This window comes from Pristis pectinata, chromosome 5 (assembly GCF_009764475.1).
Source record: "Pristis pectinata isolate sPriPec2 chromosome 5, sPriPec2.1.pri, whole genome shotgun sequence".
NCBI classification, from domain to species: domain Eukaryota; kingdom Metazoa; phylum Chordata; class Chondrichthyes; order Rhinopristiformes; family Pristidae; genus Pristis; species Pristis pectinata.
Window position 1 is genome coordinate 10,058,746 of NC_067409.1, and position 21,825 is coordinate 10,080,570.

Here is a 21,825-nt window from a genome sequence, read left to right on the forward strand (position 1 = left end):
CCACATTCCCACCAACTTCCCCAAGATTCTACCATTCACCTCCACACGAGGGGCGGATTAACCCACCAATTTGCTTTATCTTTGAAACTTTTTATGCATTCGCCTCTAATTTCCTGAAGGCACCAAATGCAGCTGGAATCTGTTCACCATGTCACGGGTGGCTCATTTAGCACTCGTTTCTGAATTGGGCGCCCAAAGGAAGGACAGAGAGATCTCCAGCCTGGGAACACTGAGCAGATGAAAAACACGCTGATGCTGGAGGAACTCAGCAGGCCAGGCAGCATCCATGGAGAAAAGCAGGCGGTCAACGTTTTGGGTCAGGACCCTTCTTCAGGACCCTGAGCAGATGGCTTTGTTGCCACTTTGATGGAATGAATGAATTAGAGGCCTACTAGGAACAGATGGCCCAATACCACAGTGGATCTGCTCACTTTGTAATCTACCTGCTCCAACAGTGACCTTCCTTCAATAAGTACTCAACTGATTGCAGAGTGCATTGGGACTGACATTGTGAAATGCATTGTACGAGTGCAAATTATTTTTCTTACAGTCATTTATGAGAGAAAGCTTGAAGGACATTTGTGGTTATGCATTTCATAGAAATGGAAAATCAGGCAATGATCTTTTAAAAGGAAAGTGTGTGAGCCATCATTCAACCTTTATATCAGAAGTATTAGCTCCCACAACCACTTAGCAATTCCCTGAAATTTTGTTGTCCGCCCCGGTTGGCTGAGTGTGTTGCTGTTTCCATGGAAACCTGCAGTGCTGTTTTTTTCATAAGCAGGGTTTGAACTAGTGGTGTGTATAATATTAAACTGGTTGATCTAACTGAGAGGTGGCCATCTGTGGATCTTTGACATTAGTGATACTCATCACTTTCTTCTGTTAATCCATTGAACTGGAAAAGACCACTGGACCCCATCGAATCAGACCAGTGTGGGAAATATTATGTCCCATGATGCGTCTCACAACTTCCTTCAAATTATTCTCTTGGGAAGTTGTGATCAGCTGTTGTAGTCGGTCCCCAAATGTAGGCTCTCAGGACATTTCATTAGAATGCTACATAAAGTGGTTACAGCTATATGAAACTTTGGTTAAGCGCTTGGAGTATTGTGTGCAATCTGGTCACCCCATTACAGGAAGGATGTGGAGGCTTAGGAAAGGATGCAGAAGAGGTTCACCAGTCAGAGGCTGAGGGGAGACCTGATAATAGTTTATAAAATTATGAGAGGCATAGATAGGGTCGATGGTCAGAGTCTTTCTCCCAGGGTAGAAATGTCAAATACTGGAGGACGTGCATTTAAAGTGAGAGGGGGAAAGTTTAAAGGAGATGTGCAGGGCAAGTTTTTTTTTAGAGAGTGGTGGGTGCCTGGAACGGGCTGCCAGGGGTGGTGGTAGAAGCTGATATGAGGCTTTTATAGATAAACACATGAATGTGCAGGGAATAGAAGGACATGGATCGTGTACAGGAAAAGGGATTTAGTTTAATTTGGCCACTTCAACTCCATTTCCCATTCCCACACAGACAAGTCTATCCACGGCCTCCTCTACTGCTATGCTGAGGCCAGACGCAGGTTGGAGGAACAACACCTCATATTCCGTCTTGGTAGTCTCCAACATGACGGCATCAACATCGATTTCTCCAACTTCCGGTAACACCTCCCCTCTGTTTTCCCCTTTTCCCTCATCCTGTGGCCCCCTCACCCCTTCTCGTTCCCCTACCCTGACCTCATGACCTGCCCATCACCTCCCTCTGGTTCCCCACCTCCTTCCCTTTATTCCATGGTCAACTGCCCTCTCCTACTGGATTCCTTCTTCTTCAGCCCTTTGCCTCTTCCACCCATCACCTCCCAGCTTCTCACACCACTCCCTTTCTCCGCCCCTCTCCCCCACCCACCTACCTTCCCCCTCTCACCTGGACTCGCCTATCACCTGCCAGCTCGTGTTCCTCCCCCTTTATTCTGGCTTCTGCCCTCTTCTAGTCCTGATAAGATAAAACATTTATTTATTAGTCAGATGTACATTGAAACACACAATGAAATGTGTCTTTTTGCGTTACTGAGAATGTGCTGGGGGCAGCCCACAAGTGTCGCCACGCTTCCGGTGCCAACATAGCACGCCCACAACTTCCTAACCCGTATGTCTTTGGAATGTGGGAGGAAACTGGAGCACCCGGAGGAAACCCACGCAGACACTGGGAGAACGTACAAACTCCTTACAGACAGTGGCGGGAAGGGTCTTGACGAAATGTCAACTTTTTATTTCCCTCCATAGATGCTGCCTGACCTGCTGAGTTCCTCCAGCATTTTGTGTTGTTGCTCCAGATTCCAGCGTCTGCAGAACCTCTTGTGTCTTAGTTTAATTTGGCATCATGTTCAGCATAGATATTGTGGGCTGAAGGGCCTGTTCCTGTGCTGTGCTGTTCTATGTTCTATCTAATCCGTGCTCCCATTCTCCTGGTAACTTCAAGGCGCTGCTCCTCTTCCTGCATTGTGTTGTTATATCTTTGGTCAAGAGAGCCTCGGCAGCCAGGTGTAAGCAGTCTGTTCCTCTCTAGGTGACATCATGTTTTAGCCAATCCTGTCAACACCATAGTCTGTGCTTTTCCAGGTCGCCTGTTGAGGAGGCAAACCTGCTCCCTAACTCAGTAACACTAAGTGCACAATAAAGGAATTTTTTCCAAACTAGAGATATGGGGATAGGATGGTAAAGTCATCAAGCAAGGAAACAGGCCTTTCAGCCCAACTCGTCCATGCTGACCAGGATTCCCACCTCAGCGAGTCCCGTGTGCCCACTGTGGTGATGAGGTAGAAGATCACCCAAGACCTTAATGAACGATGAAGCAAGCTCAATGTGCTTCTTCCTCTTTTTGTTTCTTGTGTTATTATGCCCCTGTGGTATCACCGTGGAGCCAACTTTGAACAATGATTGGCCTGGATGGCTTGAGAGGTGTGTAGCCCACCGGGGCCGTCTTTATTAATTATTTGATTGATGTGGTCCCTTCACAAGTAATGTCAGTTCTGACTAGGTCAAAACAAGCTGGGCTGTTTTCTGGGAGAGAGCCTAGATTTTACTGCTGCTAGCAGTTTGATAGGGAGGAGTGGAGAAGGAAAATGAAGATTAATTTCTGCTCAATGACGTCTGCAACGTCTGGCTACCGTATGTTTTGGAAAATCATAGTGGCAGGAAATTAGCAAAGGAACCCGAGGAGACCATTCAACCCCTTGAGTGTCTGCTGCTCTTCAACTGCATAGCTGATGTCTGAGCTAATCCATGTGCACAGCTTTTACCCATCTTGTAGAAATGTTTCCTGACCTCGCTCCCATACACTTGGCTCTAATGCTTAATCTCTGCTCCCAGTTCTAGACTCTGTAACCAGTGGAAATGGAGAAGGTAAAGAGTTCCCTTCAATGTTGTAAAAACTTTTAATAAATCATTCCTTAACTTTTAAATACCAGGGAGTACAACCCGAGTGTAATCTCTCCACCTAAAACCCTTGGGTTCATTGGTAAATCTCCCTTGAAGACTGATGTATCCTTGTGGTGTGGTCTAAAATGTAGAAAGATTCCCCTGAGTTTGTTTGTGTTGCTGTGGCACAGGTAGAGGCCATTCAGCCCATCATTGCCTACACTGGCTCTCTACCAGAGCAACTCACTAGTTCCATTCCCAGTCGTCCCTCCTTGGAAATTTTTCTCCATTGTATATTTATCCAAATCCTTGGAGACCACAGTGGAATCTGCCGCGACCACATTTGCAGGCAGCACATTCTAGATTCTAACCACAATGCATAAAAAGAACCTTTCCCCATGTCACTCATGATTCTCTGTCTGTCCCTTTGATTTTATATCTGGGACCTATAGTGCACCAAAGGTAACAGCCGCCCACTATCCACTCTGTCCGGACTCCTCATCATTTTCTATATCTCTATCTGATGTCCCCTCAGCCTTGTCTTCTCCAAAGAGAAGTTTTCCAGCCTCTCTAAACAGTAAATGTCATCAGAAACCATTCTCATAAATCTTTTCTGGATTCTCTCTAGTGCTGTCATATCCACCCTATCAAGTGCGACCAGAATCGAACACATACTCAGTTGAGACTAGAGCAGTGTTTTGTAAAGGCTCAGCATGGCTTGCTTGGATTTATACTTTATGCGTCTATTGATAAAGCTCAGAATTGCGCCTGCCTTGCTAACTGGTTTCTCAACCTCACCCTAACCGTGGCTCCCTCATTCGCTCTCCCTCCCTCCCCAGGCACTTGCTGCTGTAACTGCGCAAAGTGTTACCCCTGCCCCTACGCCTCCTCCCTCACCACCATCCAGGGCCCTTCCGGGGAGGCAGTCCTTCACCTGTGAATCCATCGGTGTCACTTATTGCATCCGATGCGCCTTCCTGTACATCGGTGAGACTGAATGCAGATTGGGTGACCGCTCCATCGAGCACCTTCGCTCCGTCGGCCGTACCAGCCAGAATCTCCCGGTGGCCAGCCATTTCAATTCCACTTCACATTCCCACATTGCATGACTGTCCACGGCCTCCTCTACTGCCAGGTCACAGCCAAATGAAAAATTGGAGGAACAACACCTTGTATTCCGCCTGGGCAGTCTCCAACCTGGCGGCGTGAACATCAAATTCTCAAACTTGTGATAACCGCTCCCCCTCTGTCCCTTTTCCCCTATTTCTCCTTTTTTTCCTTTTCTTCTCTCTCCTCTTGATCCAACTGACCCCCCCATCACCCCATCTCTTTCCCCTCCCCCACCCTCTCCACCTGCCCGTCACCCACACACACTCCTCCCACCGGTTCCCCTCCCCACCTCCCTCCCTTTATTCCATGGTTCACTCTCGTCTCCTATCAGATTCCATCATCTTTAGCCTTTGTCACTTCCACCTATCACCTCCCAGAATCTGACATCATTCCCGCCCTCATCTGCCTATCACCCCCTTCAGATGGATCCATCTGAAGGGATCCAGCTCTTGCTCCCCCCCCCCCACCACTTCCCTCCAGCTTTTTACACTGGCCATCTCCTCCTTTCTTTCCAGTCCAGATGAAGGGTCTCAACTCAAAACGTCGACTGTCCATTTCCATCCATAGATGCTGCCTGACCCCCTGAGTTCCTCCAGTGCCTTGTGTGTTGCTCCAGATTGCAGCATCTGCGGTCTCTTGTGTCTCTGTCTTCCACTTTCAATGACTCGTGCAGCAATACCCCGAGGTCTCTATGCTCCTGCACCTCTTTAAATAGTATCCTTTAAAGTCATAGTGTCCCACAGCATTCGGCCCAACTTGTCCATGAAATTCTCTTCTTCAGCTTGTCCCATTTCCCTGCATTTGAGTCATAAACCTTTCCTTGTACCTGTCTGTGTCTTTTAAACGTTGTAATTGTACTCACCTCTAGCACTTCCTTTAGCAGCTCGGGCAATATACGCACCACTCTGTGTTTAAAACTTGTCTTACATACCGATCGTACAGGTCAATTCATTACACAGTGCGGTTACATTGGTCTCTAATCTTGTGTCTCTAATCGATAATTCTCCTTTCCAGGTTAGAACGAACCATTAAAGCTCAGCAGCTGGAGATCCATCGCTTGCTCAGCACCTCACGGACACATTGCAGCCTAGCCACAGCCAGCACTCAAACGGATTTCACTGGCACCGGCTGCCCAGACCCCTCTTCAGATGGGGCAGTCTGACACACAGGTAGGAATCCTCCTGTAACACACTCCAACTGAGGGCTGACACCAGTCGATCTGGGACTTGGTGATGCTTATGAGTGTGAGATCAGGACCTGAAGGTGGGTTGAGCAGAGTGTATATCCATTGTCCATTATTCCTGTAACGTTCCTGAACTTGCTGATTTTCCTGCTGTGTCCATCTTACTGCCTTTGGCCATCCACGAGTTGTGGATGTACAACTGGGCTATGGGGTAGTTATGGACCAGAGTCAGACTGGGTAAGGTTCTCTCTCTCTCTCCCTGAAGGATGTTAGTGAACTATTTTGATGTTTATGACAAGTTAACAGCTCATAGAGTCATAGAGAGAGGTACAGCAGGGAAACAGGCCCTTTGGCCCATCAAGTCCATGCGGACCATCAACCACCCATTAACACTAATCCTACATTAATCCCACTTTTTATTCTCCTCACATTCTCATTAACTTCACCCCCCACCCCCCAACCCCTACCCAGATTCTACCACTGGGAGCAATTTACAGTGGCCATTTAATCTACCAACTTGCCCGTCTTTGGGATGTGGGAGGAAACCGGAGCACCCAGAAGAAACCCATGTGGTCACAAGGAGAACATGTAAACTCCACACAGAGAGTTCCCAAGTCCGGTTTGAACCCAACTCATTGTGTGTTGTGAGGCAGCGCCTCTGCTAGCTACATGGTAAAATTTTAATGATTACAGCTTGTCATTTCCAGAACTTTTTAGCAACTGATTTCAAGCTCTCAGACTGCCCGAATCATCTGCCTTCTGCTAACTTGGTAATCATACAATGCAACAAGCAGAGAACTATTGACAAGTAGCAGGGAACAATATCTGTCACTCAGTCTGCAGCAGACCTAGGCAATCACCTGTAGCCAATCCCCATGGTAAGGGTGTCTAAAACTAGAGGGCATGTTTAAGGTGACAGGGAGGAGATGTAAAGGGGATCTGAGGGGTAAGTTTTTCACACAAAGAGTGGTCGGTATCTGGAGAGCAGGGCAATCCGTAAGGCACTTTCTCTTTCTAATAAGCATGCTGCACGGAAGCTGGTTTATATCTGGGATGCTGCTGGAGAAGGTGGTAGGATCAGACACAATTACTATGTTTGAAAGGCATTTAGACACTGAAATAGGCAGGGCGCAGAAGGATACAGTTCTAATCTGAGCAAATGGGATTAGTGTAGACAGGCAAAAATGGTTGGCATGGACGTGGTGGGCCGAAGGGCCTGTTTCAGTGTTGTATAACTCAATGTCATGTCTCAGCTTCCCAGGTGGGATCTGAAGTTGGTACATCTAGTAGTGTCACCATACATCCGTGCTGTTGCAGGAACTCAGGGGAAAGATGTGATCAAGCTAGAGAGGGTGCAGAGGGGAACCACAAGGATGTGTAAAACTCAAGGGCATAGATTTAAGAGAGATAGGAGGTTTAGAGGAGGATCTGAGGGGTATATTTTTCACACACACAGTAATTGGTCTCTGGAATGAGCTGCCAGAGGCAGTGATGGAGGCAGGAACAGTAACAGCATTTAAGAAGCACCTGGGCAGGTACTTGAATGAGCAGGGCATAGAGGGATATGGAATTAATGCAGACAAGTGGGATTAGTATAGATGGGCATGAGGGTCAGCATAGATGTGGTAGGCTGAAGGTCCTGTGTCTATGCTGTACAATTCCATGACAGAGATAAGCGAGATGGCAGTGCAGAGTCAGCATGATGAGTATGTCTGATTTTGCTTTGTTGATGTAAGCTTCTTCTTTAATGGGGATCATCTTGGCGAGAAGAGAAATCCTACTGGAACCACAGAATATCATTCCATTGGCAGCAGAAAAACCAGCAACCTTCCCTAAAGGAGGAAACCAAGACTATATGCTGTACTGCAAGGCTGATCTGACCAATGTGAGGCACTGTTGCAGAAGATCATGGAGTCATAAAGCATGGAAACAGGCCTTTTGGTCCAACTCATCCATGTTGTCCAAGAAACCCATCTAAGCTGGTCCCATTTGCCCACATTTGGCCCATATCCCTCTAAACCTTTCCTATCCATGTACCTGTCCAAGTGCCTTTTAAATGTTGTTAATGTACCTGCCTCAACTACTTCCCTGGCAGCTCATTCCATATACTGACCACCCTCTGTGTGGAAAAAGTTGCTCCCCAGGTTCCGACCTTACACCTACGCCCTCTAGTTTTTGATTCCCCAACCCTGGATAAAAGACTGTGTGCATTCACCCTATCTATGCTCTTCATGATTTTGGACACCTCTATAACGTCACCCCTCATTCTCCTAAGCAATGAATAAATTCCTAGCCTGCTCAACCTCTCCCTGTAACTCAGTCCCTTGAATCCTGGCAACAACCTTGTAAATCTCCCCTGCACTCTTCCCAACATAATGGCATCTTTCCTACAGCAGGGTGTCCAACACAGAACACGATATTCTAAATACGGCCTCACCATTGTCTTGTACAACTGCAATATAACGTCCCAATTTCCATACTCAACGCCCTGACTGATGAAGACCAGTGGCAAAAAAACTGCAGCTGGAAACCTGAATGCTCAGTGTCAGGCAGCATCTGTGGAGACAGAAACGGAGTTAATATTTCAGGTCAAAGATGAAGGGCTTCTGACCTGAACCTGTTTCTCTTTCCACAGATGCTGCCTGACCTGTTGAGTGTTTCCAGCATTTTCTGTTTTATTACACATGCAGAAAGACTTCTTTATTCTTATTTTGTTTTCCGTCCTCCTTAAAGGAAGTTGTTTCCTGATAAATTAACTGTGTCCCTGTGTCCTTTTTCCTCAGTGCCCATTATGTAAACAGTACTGCAGATCTCAACGATTTAAGGCATGTGAAATCAGAGGGAAGTGTATTTCCTCCTTTATCATTGTTTCAATGCATGGAAGCTGTCATACAGGAAAATGCACCGCACAGTGCTGTGGGAGACTGGCGGCAAACATGCAGAACAATGGACCAGACCATTTTGGTTTCTGGAATGAGCTGCTAGAGGCAGTGATGGAGGCAGGAACAGTAACAGCATTTAAGAAGCACCTGGGCAGGTACTTGAATGAGCAGGGCATAGAGGGATATGGAATTAATGCAGACAAGTGGGATTAGTATAGATGGGCATGAGGGTCAGCATAGATGTGGTAGGCTGAAGGTCCTGTGTCTATGCTGTACAATTCCATGACAGAGATAAGCGAGATGGCAGTGCAGAGTCAGCATGATGAGTATGTCAGATTTTGCTTTGTTGATGTAAGCTTCTTCTTTAATGGGGATCATCTTGGCGAGAAGAGAAATCCTACTGGAACCACAGAATATCCTTCCATTGGCAGCAGAAAAACCAGCAACCTTCCCTAAAGGAGGAAACCAAGACTATATGCTGACCATTTTTGCTCTAACCTGCACCCTGAACTAAATCCCACTTTACCCGTTGATGATAATTCTCAGTCAAAGTTGGAAATAATTTGGAGCAAATGGCAGAGGGATTTTCATGACCTTATCAAGTGTTTTATAATCAATGTGTCACTTCTGAAGTGCATGAAACAGGGCAACCAAGCTGGCAGATCCCATCAACAACAATGAAGTAATGACAAAATGATCTGTTGTGTTGACTTTGGTTCCAAGATGAATAATATTTCAGTCTTCCCTGAAATAGTATAAAAGGATTCTTTATTTCCCTTTATTATTTATTCATTTTGCAGATTGTGGGTGTGCTCGTTAAGTCCAGTGTTTGTTTCTCCTTGCCTTGAGAAGGTGGTGGTGAGTTGCCGCATTGAATCACAGCAATCCTTTTGGTGAAGTTACTCCTGCAGTACAGTTGGGTAGGGATTTCCAGCATCTCGACCCAGCAATAATGAAGGGCTAGTATTCATGATGATGTGTGACTTGGAGGGGAACCTGCAGGTGGTGGTGTTCTCTTACACCTATTAGCCTTGTCCTTCTTGGTTTTAGGAGTTCTACATGTAGGTCATGCTGTTGGAATAACCTGGGTAACTAACCGCAGTGCATTTGTAGATGGTACACACCGCAGTCGCTGTGTGCTAGTAATGGAGGGAATGAATGTTTAGAGTGCCAATCAAGCAGGTTGCTTTGTCCTGGATGGTGTTGTCTAGTACAAGAGGGCACGACTTCAGTATTGAAGGGCGCCCATTCAGAACAGAGATGCGGAGAAATTTCTTTAGCCAGAGAGTGGTGAATCTGTGGAATTTGTTGCCATGGGCGGCTGTGGAGGCAAAGTCATTGGGTGTGTTTAAGGCAGAGATTGATAGGTTCCTGAGTAGCCAGGGCATCAAAGGTTACGGTGAGAAGGCGGGGAGTGGGGCTAAATGGGAGAATGGATCAGCTCATGATAGAATAGCGTAGCAGACTCGATGGGCTGAATGGCCAACTTCTGCTCCTTTGTCTTATGGAATGGAGTTGCACTCGTCCAGACAAGTTGAAAATATTTTGTCACATTGACAAGTCCTACAGATGGTAAAAAGGCATCGGACATCAGGAGGTGAGTCACTCACAGCAGGATACAAAGATGCTGACCTGTTCTTGTATCCATAGTCTTTGTGGTTGATCTAGTTGAGTTTTTGATCAGTAGTGTCCCCCATGATATTAATGGTGGGGGATTTGGCAATGGTGATGCCATTGAATGACAAGGGTAGGCAGTTATATTCTCTCTTGTTGGAACAGGCACTGTTGGAGCACAAATGCTCCTTCTTACTTTGCAGCCTGAATGTTGTCTAGGTCTTTCTACATGCAGGCACAGGCTGCCTCATTTGCTGAGGAGTTGTGAATGGAATCAAACATTGCACAATCATCAGTGACAATCCCTACTTATGATGGAAGGAAGGTCATTGATGAAGCAGCTGAAGATGGTGACATTGCCCTGAGCAACTCCTGCGGTTGAATCTTAGGGCCCCAATGATCATAACCAACTTCCATTGTGCAAGGTATGATTCCACCCATTGGAGTGTTCTCCCATCTGTGCACATTAAGTTTTACCAGGGTTCCTTGATTTCGCACTTGGTCAGATGCTGCCTTGATGTTGAGGATGGTCACTTGCACCTTCCCTCTGCAATTCAGCTCTTTGGTCCTTGTTTGGACCAAGGCTATGATGAGGTCTGGAATGGAGTGGTCCTGGCAAAACCTAAACTGTGCTTTAGTGAGCAGGCTATTTGAAGGTAAGCACCATTTGACTAGCACTGCTGCCAGCTCCGTCCACATAGACTGAAGTAATTAGCCAGTTTGGATCTATCCTGCCTTTTGTGAACAGTACATACCTGCACACTTTTCCACATTATTGGGTAGATGCCAGTGTTGTAACTGTTCTGGTTCAAGGCTTTGCTAGTTCAGGAGTGCAGAACTATAGCCAGACTATTGTCCAGTCCTGATGTAACCTGTTTCCTCAGCCATTTATCGAAATCAAGTTGAATGTATCAAATTGGCTGAAGACTAGCTTCTGTGATGATGGCGGATCTCAAGAGGGACCCTGAGTGGGTAGTCATGTGTTCAATGTTTCATCCAAAAGCCAATGGTGCAGAACTCCTTCAGTGCTGAAGAGGACTCTTCCTCCAAATAATGGGCTCCAGACTGAGACTCGAGTCCTCAGCCCTCCCACCAAGGCCAGAGTTCTACCCACTGAGCCAGGGTCCACACCTCTTTATGTTAATTCCCACTGCTACTTTGGTATGGTTAGTGCTACTGATCCCTAGACAGGACTTTTGCCTAGGGCTTTATATTAAAAACAAATAAGATATGCTTCACAGGGCACAATTAGCTCTTTAACTGGTGATGGCAGTGCGGATTAGGCAGGTGAAGGATTCCAACCAAACTGGCTATCCCTGAAGAGGTGCCAACTTTTTTCTTAATACAAGAATCAGTTGTTTTTTTTTAAACTCAGCCTCACCCATCTCATTACCAAATAACATGCTCGTTGGAATGCATGGTTAAAGAACCTCAGTTCAACTGCATGGTGTTACATAGCTTGTGGAGTCAACCATTTGCCACTCTGATCGCCACCATCTTGACTTGGTAATTCAGTAAGTAATCTTGTGCGCTTGCTTTAATGTGGTTTATTTAAGTAAAACTCCGATAATCGGGAATCTGATTGTTCAGCACTCGGAGTCACAGAGTTATGCAGCGCAGAAAACAGGGCTTTTGGCCCAACTCGTCCATGCTGACCAAGTTGCCTATCTGAGCCGGTCCCATTTGCCCATGTTTGGCCCATATAAGCCTCTCCCATCCACTTACCTGTCTAAATGTCTTTTAAATGTCGTAATTGTACCTGCCTCTATCACTTCCTATGGCAGCTCATTCCATAAACCCACCGCCCTCTGTGTGAGAAAACATGCCCCTCAGGGCCCTTTTAAATCTTCTCCCTCTTACTTTAAACTTATGCCTTCTAGTTTTGGACTCCCACACCCCGGGGAAAATGCCGTGGCCATTCAACTTATCTATTCCCTTCATGATTTTATAAACGTCTATAAGGTCACCCCTCAACCTGCTAAGCTCCAGGGAAGAAAGCCCCAGCTTATCCAGTCTCTCCTTGTATCTCACGTTCTCCACATCCAGTAACGTCCTTGTGAATCTTTTTTTGTAGCCTTTCCAGTTTAATGACATCCTTCCTATAGCAGGGCGACCAGAACTGTATGCATTACTCCAAATGTGGCCTTGTACAGCTGTAGCATGGCATCCCACCTGCTGCATTCAGTGACTTAATCATTGAAGGCAAGGGTGCCAAATGCCTTCTTTACCACCCTGACTACGTGTCACCACTTTCAAGGAACCATGGACCTGCACCCCTCGTTCTCTCTGTTCTACAACACGCCCCAGGGCCCCACCATTTACTGTGCAACTCCTGCCCTGGTTTGCCCTACCAAAATGCGACAATCTGAATTACATCTGCCATTCCTCGGCCCACTGGCCCATTTGATCAAGGTCGAGTTGTAATTTTAGATAACCTTCTTCACTGTCCACTATACAATTTTATACATACTATATATATTTATATATATTACACTATATAATTTTAGTGCCATCCACAAATTTATTAACCATGCCACCTATGTTTTCATCCAAATCGTTAATGTAGGTGACGAACAACAGTGGACCCAGCGCTGATCCCTGCTGCGCACCGCTGGACACAGTCTTCTAGTCTGAAAAACAACCTCCTAACACTGCCCTCTCTCTCCTACCGTCAAGCCAATTTTAAATCCATTTGGCTATCTCATGCTGGATACTATGTGATCTTGCCTCTGGACCATGCAGTACCTCGTCAAAGGCCTGGCTAAAGTCCATGTAGACAAAATCAATGGTTCATTGGATTACGTTTCCTGCACTCCCTTCAAACACACTGGGTTCTGTTTTCCCACCTTCCTTTTAAATTCACAGGAGCCCTGTTCCTCATGCTCCCATTAGCCTCATCAGATTAATTGGAAAAAATATTATACTACTGTGCAACATCTTTTCTGAAAAAAAGTGAATTGAAATGTGTTGGCGTAATAAAAGGAGTAATGTGAAAGTCTGCTAGACTGACACCACCAAAGTCTTGAGGTTGCCAGATTATTGAGTAGATCTGGTGTGAGAGGGAGTGAGGCAGGCAACTGACAGTGATTCATTTCACAGTAGAATAGTCTGCCAACGTTAGCTGTCCAGGACTGTAAATCTTCAGTAGCTTTTTGAACAAGGTGTTGCAGGGTCTCTTATAATTGTGTCCCGTCTGTTTTAGTACTTGGGCAGAGATGAAATGAAAGGGTATTTTGAGGACTAAGGGTTGGGTGTGAGAGTTGTACAAGGAATCTGACCAGACCGTTTTAAGCACAAGGTGCACAAGTTTCTGGTGCTTACCAATCCACAGCTGCAAAGTCAAAGAAGAATTGATCAGCAACCCTGGTCTTTGAAAGGATTTTCCTTTAATTTTACACATCCAATTCAGGCCTTATGGGAGCCCAGTTGCCATTGCTCCACCAAAGGTTGCTGTGCCTTCAGCTGCCAAGCCTTTGGAAATCTCTCCCAGATCTCTCCACCTTTTCTCCTTTAATAACATCACTTAAATCCTAACTGACTGGGCTTTAGATCATATATTCTAATCTATTTACATGGTTCAATGTCAGTTTATAAGACTGCTTGTCGTTGTTAGAGGTGCTAAATAAATGCAGCATCGTTGTTGGCCTGTGGTGTACAAGATGATAAGAGGCATAGATCGAGTGGACAATCAGAGACTTTTTCCCAGTGTGACAATGGCTAACACGAGGGGACATAATTTTAAGGTGATTGGATGAGGGGGATGTCAGGGGTAAGTTTTTTACACAGTGGTGGGTGCATGGAATGCACTGCCGGCAGAGGTTGTGGGGGCAGATACATTAGGGACATTTAAAAGACTCTTAGATAGACACATTAATGATAGAAAAATACGGGGCTATGTGGGAGGGAAGGGCTAGGTAGATCTTAGAGCAGGATAAAATGTCGGCACAACGTTGTGGGCCGAAGGGTCTGTACTGTGCTGTAGTGTTCTATGTGTAAGCAGAACTGCTTTACTCTGGATAGACTGTCAGTTGGCCACCTCCCCAACTACAACGATTGATCCGAGACTCCTGGAGTGACGTTCTCTCCATTTTACACAGGTGATTTTCATATTCAGATGGTTGAACACTTTCCCTTATTTCAGGACAGAGATTTCGAATCTGAAACCAAAGTAGAAAAACTGAACAAGCTGCAAATCTGAAATAATAACAGAAAATGCATTAAGTCCTCATATCCATGAGGGGTTGGGAAACAGACTTCGCACAGGTAACAAAAAAACAGGAGTACCACTATGTCTGTTTCCTTTGTTCCCAATATAGCCCCCCCAAATAAGCATAAATATGTTCTATAATGTTCTAAAAGCATTAATACACATTAAAAACATATCAAAATGTTTAAATACCTAAAAGGAAATGATATTAGCTACCAAACTATTTTGATTGAAAAGCAGTGATTCGTTTTGAAATTGCAAAGTGTACAAGATGATAAGAGGCGTAGATCGAGTGGACAGTCAGAGACTTTTTCCCAGGGTGACAATGGCTAACACGAGGGCGCATAATTTTAAGGTGATTGGAGGAAGGTATAACGGGGATGTCAGAGGTAAGTTTTTTTTTACACAAAGAGTGGTGGATGTGTGGAAAGCACTGCCGGCAGAAGTTGTGGGGGCAGATACATTAGGGGCATTTAAGAGACTCTTAGATAGACACATGAATGATAGAGAAATGGGGGCTATGTGGGAGGGAAGGGTTAGATAGATCTTAGAGCAGGATAAAATGTCAGCGCAACATTGTGGACCAAAGGGCCTGTACTGTGCTGTAATGTTCTATGTTCTATGTAAACAAAGACCACTATCTATTAGAACAAAGCACAGTGGGAGCCACTTGATACAAGTGGTCTGGAAACTGATTGCTGTATTTACATAGACAGTGATTGGTTCCTCAGTGCATACATGCATATTGATATATTTCAAGAAAATTTGAAATGGAGCCTGGGGCAGACTTGGATTACATGGAGAGTGAATCAGTGGACTGAGTGTACAGGAAATATCAGCAGCTCGGGCACTATCTGTAGTGGGGAGAAACAGAGTTAATGTTTCAGTTCAATGACATTCCTTCAGAACAGGGCAACTTAAGAAATCTGGCGGAGGGGGAGAGCTGGAGAGAATAAAGAGGATGTCTGTGATAGGGTGAAGACTGAGAGAGACTGAAAGGTACAGATGGGGTTGAAGGAGAGTGGTGGAAGGCTTGTTAGCTGTAGCTCTTTGGAGGAGGTGTAAATAGAAGAACAGAAGAGAGAGAGACAGAGAGAGCAAAAAATTAATGCTAGAACTGCGAGATACAGGACTCTAAAGCAGCTGGAAATTTGAACAAGGTACAGGCCCTCCCCTGGGTTCCATTCCTGAGGACTGTTCGTACCCTGAGCAGTTTGCAAGTGGGAGATGAGCCTGCTCAGCAATATATTTAAAAACACAGGCCAACCATGGGCAATGTGTGGTTAAACCAGGGTGTTTAAGTCAACCGTTCAGATTTCTCTGTAAGATGCAATAATATTGCCTCGAGCCAAGTTCCCACATGGTAGGAGATGCCTGTAGCCCCCACCCCCCCAAGCAGCCGGGAAGTCCATCTGGCCGGTCCCCCAAACGCTCACCTGTATGTACGGGCTGTACATAAGTCAGGTGTTGGTAACCGAGGGACGGTCTGTAAAGGAGAACGTTGGAAATAGCCAGCAGATGCAGAGAGAACAAAAATGAGCTAGCATCATAAGTCTTATGACTACAACAAAGCTGGTCAGTTGTGATATGAATGGAAAATGCTCTAATCTGAGTTTAGTTGGAAGAGGAATGGAAGGAGAGTGTAAGACGTTAGATGGAGTGGTTTTAGAGAATTCAAGTGACAATATTAAAAAATGCTGGAACTACTCTGGTCTGCGATTGGCTTCTTGCACAGTTCCACTGAAGCCCAATATTATCCTGAAGACCAGCATTTGATCTTCCACCAGGCATTTTATAGCCCTCAGCAGTTTCAGATAACCAGCCTCTCCAGTTTGTGTCAGAACTGATGTAATGCCATTACCCTGAAATGTTAACTCAGATTTTCTTTCTCTGTAGATGCTGCCTGAAGTACTGAGTATTTCCAGCATTCTCTGTTACTTCAGATTTCCAACTATACTCACAGTTTGTTCCTCTCTCCACAGTCCTCCCTCAACTTGCACCTCCTCCAGGCAGATCAGTTACGATTGACAAGCCTACAGCATCATCATTTGTGTTATTCAGACTCTCTTGCTAACCCCATCACAGAGATTCCCTTTTGTTCTCTCCACGTCCCGCCTTCTCCACGTCTTAAAACATGTTTGTTTTCTGACTTCCCCAGTTCTACTGAAAAGCTGTTGATGTGCGACGTTTTGTTTTTCTCTCTCCACAGATGCTGTCTGACCTGCTGAGTATTTACAACATTTTCCGTTTCTGTTCCAACCAAAACCCCTTAGTGTTTGGCCACTCTCGGTGTCTAATCTGCAGTCAATTGGTAATTGGATTCAGTGAAAAGCTTTTGTTTGCAAGCCATCCAGACAGAGCGTTCCATACATAAGTACATGGAGGTAGTACAAAAGGAACACAATCACAGAATGCAGGATTTAGTGGTACAGTTACAGAGAAAGTACAGCACAGGTAGACAATTAGGCGCAAGGGCCATGACGTGAGAGATTAAGAGTTAATCTTTAGCCAATTCAAGTTACTTTATTGTCATTCACCCATATGCTATAAAAACACATGGAGGAACAAAATGTCATTTCCCCCAGACTCACACAACAGAGGACATAAATAAAACAGAAGACGTACAATAAACGCAGACAAAAATATTGTGCAAGTGCAAGTAGTGCACAAAACGGTATATACAGAATACAAAATTAGTGCAGGGTTAGTGCAAAACTGAGTTAGACGAAGAAAATACAGTACTCAGTGTGTTGCGCTAAATGTATAAACATGTTCAGCAGCAGCCAAAGTTCTTATACTCCGGTGTGCAAACCAGGGCTTTTGACGTGGCATTTGTCTGAAACTGTCTGCAAAGTATTCAGGAGCCTGACAGCCTGGGGAAAAAAACTGTTGTACAGTCTAGTATTTCTGGCCCGGATGCTCCGGTACCGCTTGCCAGACGGCAGTGGGACAAATAGGTCGTGGGAGGGATGAGAGGGGTCATCTATGATTCTGCAGACCTTACATGTGCATCATGTGTTGTAGATGTCCAGGATGGAGGGAAGAGGTACTCCAATGATCTTTCCAGTTGTACTCGCAATTCTCTGCAGAGTCTTACGGTCAGAGGTGTTACAGTTACCGTACCAGGCAGAGATGCAGCTGGTCAGGACACTCTCAATGGTACCCCTGTAGAATGTGGTGAGGGTGGGGGAGGGCAGGTTTGTTCTTTTCAGCCGCCGTAAAAAGTGGAGATGCTACTGTGCCTTCTTGACGAGGGAGGAGGTGTTGGTTGACCAGGACAGGTCGTCTGTTATATGTATTTATTGTATGAGGTCTGTTCGGGAGTGTTGTAATAGCAGTATAGAAGCTGTCCTTGAGCCTGGTGGTACATGTTCTCAAGATTTTGTATCTTCTGCCCAATGGAAGGTGGGGGTGGGGGGGGAAAAGAGAGATTGACCGGGTTGGGAGGGGTCTTTGATTATGTTGACACGAGACTGCAGGTACAACACACAAAGGAGCTGAGGAAACTCAGTGGGTCAGGCAGCATCTGTGGAAGTACATGGACAGTCAACGTTCATCAGGATTGGTCAGGATCCCTCCATAGATGCTGCCTGACCCGCTGAGTCCCTCCAGCTCCTTTATGTGTTGCTCTTTGATTGTGTTGGCGGCTTTCCCAAGGCAGTAGGAAGTGTAGACAGGAGTCAATGGAGTGGGGGGTGGGGGGGGGGCTGGTTTTTGTGATAGACTGGGCTGCATTCACAACTCTCTGCAATTTCTTGCGGTCTCGGACAGAGCAGTTGCTGTACTGAGCTGTGATGCATCCAGATAGGACAGTGAATGATGTGGTCCAATTTCACCTTCCAGGTAGAATCATAATGTCACCAATTCTTTTGTTCTATGTCTCTCTTTCTCTCATTTGCTCTCTCTACAATTTGCAAATGAAAGCTCAAACTTTTTATAGTCACGCATACTGACCTTAATGATTCATTACATTGCATGGAGAAGCGCAGGGGCAACGTTACTAGACCATAACCTAGAAGCCTGGGTTAATATCCAGGAGATATGGGTTCAAATCTTACTGTGGCAGCTGAAAATTGAAAATTCAAGTGATTAAACCTGGAATAAAGAGCAAGTGTCAGTGACGGTGACTGTGAGATTGCTGAATTATTGTAAAAGCCCGTCTGGTTCACTAATCACCTTCGGGGAAGGAAATCTACTTTTCTAAACTGGTCCACCCTACATGTGTGACTTGTGGTTGAACCTTAACTACCTCTGCAAAAGCCCTGTTCAGGCACAATTAGGGATGGGCATTTATGTTGGCCAAGTTAATGACACCCAGAACCTATGATCAAATAAATAATCCAATTTAATTACTTCTAGTTACAGTACAAATTACTTACAGCAGAAGAAATGAAACACTTAATTAAACTAGATTAAACTAAATCCTACTATATTTATGAGGATAAGTCGTGGAAGGGTTTGGGAATCAGATAACATCTAAGAATAAGGATTGGTAGGAATCCCAAGTTTTGTTGATAGATGGGGGAAAAGTGTTACAATATTTTAAATGTTGTGTTTTTCTCTCCCCCTCTGTCTCCCCGTCCCTCTGTGTCTCCCCCTTCTCTGCCCGTCTCCCCTCTCTGTCCCCCTCTCCTCCCGTCTCCCCTCTCTGTCCCCCTCTCTGCCCATTTCCCCCTCTCTGTCTCCCTCTCTGCCCATTTCCCCCTTTACCCCTGTCTCTCTCTGCAGGAAATAGAACCTGCAGAGTATAAAGAGGAACAGCAGTTTGTGTTCCAGGAATCTCCCCCCAGGGTACTTCACCAACCGGGTCAGGAACCATTGACCAGACCAACCTCCGCACCACGGAATGTGGAATTGCCACGGGAACCAATCCAGAGCTACAAGTCTACAGTGTCCCGAGAGGTCCAAGTGGAATGTCCGAAGATCCTCATGCAGAAAAGGTGTGAGGAGCAACTAATGGAAAGTACGTACATTCATGTGTGCTAATAACTTGTGTTTCATTTTAAATAGCTGTCCTGGGGGTGAAGTAGTAGGAATGTCTGTGGATTCCTTGGGGTGATCAACTTCTTTCCCTTTTCAGCACTGCTGTTAAATTCCAGGCTGACAGAAGATTTGGGAAATGCATGGCGACAGATTGAACTTCTGCGCGATCGTCTGAGACAGAGTGAGGTAAACAGCACAATGCTCTTTCACTCTCCAGTGAAAGGGGGGGGAAAGTCGGGGGTAGCACTGTGGCCAAAATATAGAATCATAAAATTACAAAGCACAGGCAGACGCAATTGGTCCCAACAAATCCAACTGTGAAACAGCAACGCACGAGCTGCTGGAGGAACTCAGCAGGTCAGGCAGCATCTGTGGAGAGAAGTGGATGACCTCCATCTCCCCTCGATCTTTCAGTCCAGATGAAGGGACTGCAACCCAAAACATTGACTGTCCTTTTCCCCCCCGCCCACAGAGGCTCCTCGACCCGGTGAGTTCCTCCAGCATCTCGTGTGTTGCTTCAGATTCCAGCGTGTGCAGTCTCTCGTGTTTCCGGCTGTGTTAGCTCTATCCCTACTTTCTAGCTCTTGGTCCGTAGTTTAGCATCCACTTACTGTAGATGTCCAAATGCTTCTTAAGTGTCATTCTCTACCATCCTTACAGAATGGACATTAATCTTTGGGTGAAAGGTTTCTCCTCATCTCTCCATTTCCTCTCTCCCATTTACTTTAAGTCTATATCTCTTGTTTCTATTTCTTTCTAGATCCTTCCTGTGCATACTATCTAGGGCAGGCACGGTAGTGTAGAGCAGGCATGGTAATGTAGCAGTTAGCGTAACACTATTACAGTGCCAGCGACCCGGGTTCAATTCCAGCCGCTGTCTGTAAGAAGTTTGTACGTTCTCCCCATGTCTGCGTGGGTTTCCTCCGGGTGCTCTGGTTTCCTCCCACATTCCAAAGACGTACGGGTTAGGAAGTTGTGGGCATGCTATGTTGGTGATGGAAACGTGGCGACACTTGCGGGCTGCCCTCAGAACACTCTACGCAAAAGATGTATTTCACTGTGTGTTTCGATGTACATGTGACTAATAAAGATATCTAAACCTCATAATTTTATACCCAGTTAAATCTTCGCTGACATAGTGTAAGGATGTTCAGCTCAGTAGGTCCTAGTATAGCAATTTGATAATGATTAGATAATCTGTTTTAGATTGAGAGGTAAATATTGGCCAGGACACTGGGAGTAACTTCCTTATTCTTGAAAATGGTGCCTTCTTTTTGTGTGCCAGATGGAGCGCCTCAGGGATTAGTGCCTGAGCCCCAGTTTTATAAACATATGTCATTGATTTGGATTGGGGAACAGAATACAATATTTCTAAATTTGCTGCTGATACTGAACTGGGTGGGATTGTGTGTTCCGTGGAGGACACAGAGGCTTCAACATGATTTGGACAAGTTGAATGAGTGAGCACATTGCGGTTGTAGTATAACGTGGATAAAACTGAATTAATCCACTGGTAGGAAAAACAGTCAGAGTGTTATTTAAATGATCCGAGATTGGGAAACATTGATATACAAAGAGACCTGGGTGTCCTTGTACACCTGTCTCTGAAAGGTGTAAATATCACCAGCAATTTGTCCTGGTCCATCCACGTAGACGCCATGGCCAAGAAAGCACTCCAGCGACTCTATTTCCTCAGAAATTTGGCATGTCCCTGATGACTGTCACCAATTTTTATAGATGCACCAAAGAGAGTATTCTATCCAGATGCATCACAGCTTGGTATGGCAACTGCTCTACCAAAGACTGCAAGAAATTTCAGAGAGTTGTAAACACAGCCCAGTCCATCACGAAACCAGCCTCCCCTCCACTGACTCTGTCTGCACTTCCCGCTGCCTCGGGAAAGTAGCCAACATAATTAAGGGCAGAAGATGCAAAAGCTTGAGAGCACTTACCACCAGACTCGAGGACAGCTCCTATCCCACTGTTATCAGACCCTTGAACAGACATCTCATGTGCTAAAAGATGAACAGTTGAACTCTTGATCTCCCAATCTACATCGCCATGGCCCTTGCACCTTATTGTCTGCCTGCACTGCACTTTCCCTGTAACTGCAGCACTATATTCTGCATTCTGTTTTCTTTTTACTGCCGCAATGTAATTATGTGTGGCATGATATGTCTGGATGGCACTCAGAACAATAGCTTTTCACTGTACAATAATAAACCAATCAAATCAAAGCCAACATGCAGGTGCAGAAAGCAATTAAGAAGGCAAATGTAGATAGAATAGAGACGGCAGATGCTGTAATCTGGAGCAACGCGCAAGATGTTGGAGGAACTCAGTGGGTCAGGCAGCATCTATGGAGGGAAATGGACGGTCAATGTTTTGGGTTGAGACCCTTCATCTCAACTGGAAAGAAAGAGGGCAGGTGGCCAGTA

At 45.5% G+C, this 21,825-nt stretch overlaps 1 protein-coding gene across 3 annotated transcripts in view; it reads left to right on the plus strand.

The window, feature by feature from the left end:
- Positions 1-21,825, plus strand: part of LOC127570903 (CAP-Gly domain-containing linker protein 4-like) — an 80,556-nt gene that overhangs the window by 36,639 nt on the left and 22,092 nt on the right. For all 3 annotated transcript variants that reach the window (XM_052016822.1, XM_052016823.1, XM_052016824.1), the window contains exons 3-5: positions 5,533-5,687; positions 19,133-19,367; positions 19,485-19,573. In XM_052016822.1, coding sequence (XP_051872782.1) covers positions 5,667-5,687; positions 19,133-19,367; positions 19,485-19,573 — 345 coding nt within the window. In that variant the 5' untranslated portion in view covers positions 5,533-5,666. The remainder of the gene's footprint in view (positions 1-5,532; positions 5,688-19,132; positions 19,368-19,484; positions 19,574-21,825) is intronic.